This window comes from Aegilops tauschii, chromosome 4, assembly GCF_002575655.3.
Source record: "Aegilops tauschii subsp. strangulata cultivar AL8/78 chromosome 4, Aet v6.0, whole genome shotgun sequence".
In the NCBI taxonomy this organism is placed as follows: domain Eukaryota; kingdom Viridiplantae; phylum Streptophyta; class Magnoliopsida; order Poales; family Poaceae; genus Aegilops; species Aegilops tauschii.
In genome coordinates, this window is record NC_053038.3 from 5238344 (window position 1) to 5243820 (window position 5477).

Consider the following 5477-nt stretch of genomic DNA (forward strand, 5'->3'; position numbering starts at 1 on the left):
CTCCTTAGGCTGATTTTTCCTATGGCAGGTGGAAGTCTAACAGCAAAAACAGTTAAATTTTTTGACTTGCCCATGTATGGGGTAAGACAATTTTTTCTTAGGCTGAATTTTTTATTAGCCCCGGTTTGGGGTAATTCGATTTTCCTATTGGGCTTGAAGCCCGTCACACATTATTTGCTTTTTTATTGCATGTGTTATTTATTTATTCTATTTTACTTTTATATTTTAGTCATTTTTTCTACATGGATATTTTTGCCATGTTGGATGAGTGAAAATGTATACACGCGTGTATTATATAGTACGTGCGTAAATTCAATTAGAGTATGAAAATTGCACTATTATATGCTTATTCTTTGCACATTGAAAAGTATAACTTGAGTGCGCAAGTATTTTTTAAGTTTTTTTCTTTCTTCTTAAATGGCAATATCAATGCCACTAATTATTTTTTCTTAGAAAACTCCATTCTTTTAATTTTTTCCTTTTTTATTTCATTTTCTTTCTTCTTAAGGGTAATATCAATGCCAATAATTCATCAGTTTTAGGAAACTTATTTTTGCAAAATTAGAATATTATATGCTTATTCTTGCATATTATAAAAAAGACATAATTTCTATATAACTTATGTGCAATTTCTATGTAAATTATGTGCAAATTTTGCATATCAATGCCACTCATTCATTTTTCGTAAGAAAACTTTGTTATTTTGATTTGGATCTTTTTAGTTTTCATTTCCTTTCTTCTTTAAAGTTAATACCAATGTCACTAATTCATTCCTTCTTACAAAGCTTCTTTTTGCAAAAAATTCACTAGTATATGCTTATTCTTGCATATGGTTAAAGACGCAATTTTGGTGTAAATTTTGTGCAAAAAAATCATTACTCTATTTATTTATTTATTTATTTATGTTCTTTCCTAAGGGTAATACCAATTCCACTAATTCATTCTTGCTTAGAAAATTTTATTATTTTGAAGTTGTTTAGTTTTCATTTTATTTTTTATTTTTTAAGGGTAAAATGCCAATGTCACTAATTCATTCTTTCTTTGGAGACTTATTTTTTGTTTGAAAAAACAACTACTATTATATGCTTACCCTTGCATATTATGAAAAGGCGCAATTTCTATGTAAATTTTGTGCTATTTTTTTATTATTTGTTTCATTACTATTTTTAAAGGGCAATATCAATGCTACTAATTCAATTTTTTATATGAAAACTTCATTATTTTGATTTTTTTAGTTTTAATTTTATTTTCTTCATTTAGAAAACTACACATATTACATGCATACATACGCCTTTGATCATCATCTCTTTTTTTCTTCATGTGAAGAATAATTGAACTCTAACTTTGTATAGACCTTGTACCATAATTAAGTTCCATTAGATCAATCGATCGAAACTTACGCATAGAAGATGTATCTATGAACTCTAATGCTTGTGTGTAGTTTTCGGGATCTGCTCAAGAAAATATAATACTATAGATAGCTAGCTTGTGTTGTGAAGTGAGGAAAATGTACGCCTGAAAAATGCACCACTTCGTCGCAGGCTAGTACGTTGGCGCATCCTCTCGTAAAAAAAAACGACCAACCAAAAAAATTTAAATTCGTTATTTCTTAGAAAAAAATTCATTTTATTTTTCTTTACTTTCTATTTTTGCTTATTTATATCTGTTTTGTCTTGTGTGTTACCAGGTATCGGGTCAGTTCCTATTATGTTTCATATCAAGCCCAAGCATCTGATCAACTTCTAATTTGTGGTTGCAAAGGGCCGAGCGTCCCATAAAAAAAATGATTTACTGGTGCAAGTCGATTTGATTCTGAGAAAAATCAACTTGGCCAAATTAACAAGTTGTGCCCGGCTCTAGCAAGGGAGGGGCAACGGCGGCGGCGCGCCTTCGGCTCGCTTTAGTGCTTATAGTCGTCGTTAGGCGGTCTACGAATTTAGATATATTTTTTATTTTTGGGACTCATTGTACTGTCATGATTGAAGATGAATATATTGAAAGTTTCTCAGAAAAAAAAGCCTTGGCCAAATTATTTTTACGCGACTTGTCCCTAGCCGGTCCCAATGGTTTACTTGCCTTTTTTTTGTTGAAAACAACTAAATAGTTGGCACAAAATGGACGACCCAAATATTCCAAATGTGGCGAATCAACCTGTGATTGGATGGTTAGAGGGACTGTGGTATCCCCAGGCCATTAGGGTTCAAGTCCTGGTGCTCGCATTTATTCTTGAATGTGTTTCAGGATTTCCGGCGATGCGCATTCAGTGGGAGGAGACGTTCCCGTTGACAACGAGATGCCTACGGTGACTTCGTAAATTTCAAGATGATATGTCGGCTCAGTCTTTCGGAGGTACTTATAGGGGTAGGGTGTGCGTGTGTGCGTTCATAGGGGTGAGTGTATGCGCGTGTATATGAGCGCTTGCGTCTGTATTATGTTAAAAAATATATATTCCAAATGTGACACGCTAGATAGCTCATCTCACATGAAATTTAACTGTTTCTGCTGTCAAACTTCCACCTGCCGCACTATAAAATTAATCGGAAAACTGATAATTTTCACCAGCCAATCACATCTGCTTTGTTCATATCATTAGTTTATGGATGGCCTACAATGACGAGCGGCAGACCGCGACGGGCAAGGCAGCCGGGAAGTTTCCGCCGCTACGCTCCGGCCTCGGACCCTCCCCATCTCCATCTACATTGCCCATACGGACCAAACTCCACCTCCATTAAACAAAACAATGGCGCATGCCCGAGGCCAAGGCGGCCAGCATATAGAACAAGTCCGCCTTGTTGTTTACACCGGCCATGTGGCACGCCTCCACGCCGCGCCGGCCGTCCTTGGCTCCTACATAACGCCCCTCCACTGCTCTCACTCCCTTTGATGTCTTCTTCCCCCACCACAAGCTCCACCAACAACTCGCCATTGCCGCTGCACTAGCCTGCTGCTAGCTGGTAGCTCTATCTACGGCAGCAAGCGAGGAGAGCGCGTGAAGGGGTCGAGATGGACCGGCTGGTGATCCCGGAGCCGACGAACGAGGTGGTGGTGCGGGTGGAGCCGGGGCGGCCGGCCAGGGGGGAGCTCACGCTGCGCAACGCCATGCACACCATGCCCGTCGCCTTCCGCCTGCAGCCGGCCGTCAGGGGCCGCTTCGCCGTGCGCCCGCACACCGGGATCCTGGCGCCGCTCGCCGCGGTCACCGTTGAGGTGCTCTACATGGCCTCCGAGGCGCCCGACGGGCCCGGCGGGGGAGGCAGCCGCGGGGAGGACGCCTTCCTGCTGCACAGCGTGGTGGCGCCCGGCGCCTCTGTCAGGGAGCCCGTCTCCGCGCTCGACTCGGTGAACCCTGAGTGGTTCTCCGCGAGGAAGAAGCAGGTGTTTGTCGACAGCGGCATCCGGGCGTCCTTCGTGGGCGCCGAGGTCGCGGCGCGCCTCGTCGCCACCGGGGCCGTGGAGGCGCTCAGGGAGGTGCTCGACCGCAGCGACCCCGCGTGGCGCGCCGCGGACGCCGCCGACGAGTCCGGGAGCACGCTGCTCGACCTCGCGGTGGGCCTCGGCCGCGCGGACATCGTGCAGGTGCTCCTCGAGTACGGCGCCGACGCCGACAAGCCCAGCCGCGGACGGACACCCCTCGAGATCGCAGCGGCGTCCGGCGAGTGCCTCATCGCGGAGCTCCTCCTCGCCAACGGAGCCAAGCACGCCGGCTCCGACGCGCTCCACGTGGCCGCCGCGGCGGGACACGACGATGTCTTGAAGCTGCTTCTTGGAAAGCCCGCGCCTGCTTCTCCCGGCTCCTCCTCCTCAGCTTCCTTCTCCGGTTCCTTCACGTCCATCGACGCGGCAGGGAGGGAGGGCAAGACCCCACTGCGGCTGGCGGCGGAGGGTGGCCGGCGGGAAGCGGTGAAGGCGCTCCTGGCGGCCGGCGCGAGGGCCGACGCGAGGTGCGGCACGGATGGCGGCACCGCCCTCCACGCCGCGGCGAGGCGGGGCGACGAGGCCGTGGCCCGCCTGATCCTGGCGCACGGCGTGGCCGGCACGGCCTCGGTGCGCGACGCGAAAGGGAAGACGGCCTACGAGACCGCGGCCGAGGAGGGCCACACCGGGCGGATCATGGACTTCCTAGGGCTCGGCGAGGCGATCCTGGCGGCCGCGCGCAAGGGCGAGGCCCGGGCCGTCCGTCGGGCCGCGGACGGCGGCGCGTCCGTGGAAGGGCGGGACGCGCACGGGTGGACGCCGCTGATGCGCGCCGCGTTCAAGGGGCGCGCCGACGCGGTTCGCGACCTCATCGAGCGGGGCGTCGACTTGGAGGCGTGCGACGCCGAGGGCTACACGGCGCTGCACTGCGCCGCCGAGGCGGGGCGCTCGGACGTGGTGGACATCCTCCTAAAGGCCGGGGCCAACGCCAGGGCAGCGACGACGAAGGGGAGGACGGCCGCAGCCTCCGCGGCGGTCACGGGCAAGGCCAAGGTGGTGCGGCTGCTGGAGAAGGCCGGCGGGGTCGGGCGGAAGGGCGCCGGTGAGAAGGCGGCGCCGGCGGTGGCCAAGGGCGGGAGCATGGACAGGCGACGGAGGGGGAGGAAGGGAAGCAGTGGCGCCATACGGTTCGGTGGCGGGAAGGAGGGGTACGAAGCCGCCACGGTCACCGTCGGGTGGTCCCACTAGCGGTTGGTAAACTTTGGGGGTTTTGGTTGAAAAAATGAAATGGCCCGTCGAGAGAAAATGCATGGGAGGTTTTTTAATTTGTTTTCAAGGCACCGATGTGTTTTTACCGTGGTACTCTAGTGTAATGTATACACTTTGTATAAATGGAATTGTTCAAAGGTTTCATTGCTCGCATGTTGCAATAAGATGATGCTTGTCTTTAGTTGTACTATGGATCATGTTTTGAACTCTGGTTTCTCTTTGGATCATGTTTTTCCTACTTTCTTCTCTGCTAATGGAGACAATTTGTACATACAACTTGGATAATATTTGATTCTCAAAATTGACAATTTACGAGATATGTAAGTGCATCTAGACCTCAAGATCGATTTAGGTACTCACGACGAACAATCAAGAAACTAATGTGATTGCTAACTGTCAATCAGGGCTACTGGCCCATATAATATCCCCCATTGAATTATCAAGCTAGTTGGTAACATTGTCAAGCTTGACATTACACATGTATCTAATTGCTTCCATTCTGGAATTTTGATTGTTCATAGGTTGAACTATGGTGTGATAGCATTCTTACCTAATTTTTTTGGAGCTGATAAGATTCAACAATATGGACCCACTTTTTTTAGATGCATTTGTAAGTGGATTACTAAAACTCTGAACCTTGGACTTGATCCCTATGCTGACAAGCTTTTTACTATTGATGACGTGTTTTTAATCAAAAACATGAACATCATGGATGGTTTTTTGTCCTTGCATGAAAATTTGTACCACACACGTGTGAAAGAACAAGTTGAGACCATTTTGAAATTGGATTTTGA

The 5477-nt window shown here is 48.0% G+C and overlaps 1 protein-coding gene across 1 annotated transcript; it reads left to right on the forward strand.

The window, feature by feature from the left end:
• Positions 1–2594: 2594 nt before the first annotated feature.
• Positions 2595–4829, forward strand: LOC109766764 (protein VAPYRIN). The gene has a single exon (XM_020325547.4). It carries the CDS (start codon positions 3004–3006, stop codon positions 4660–4662), a length of 1659 nt encoding a protein of 552 aa, XP_020181136.1. The 5' UTR covers positions 2595–3003; the 3' UTR covers positions 4663–4829.
• The last annotated feature ends 648 nt before the right edge of the window (positions 4830–5477 follow it).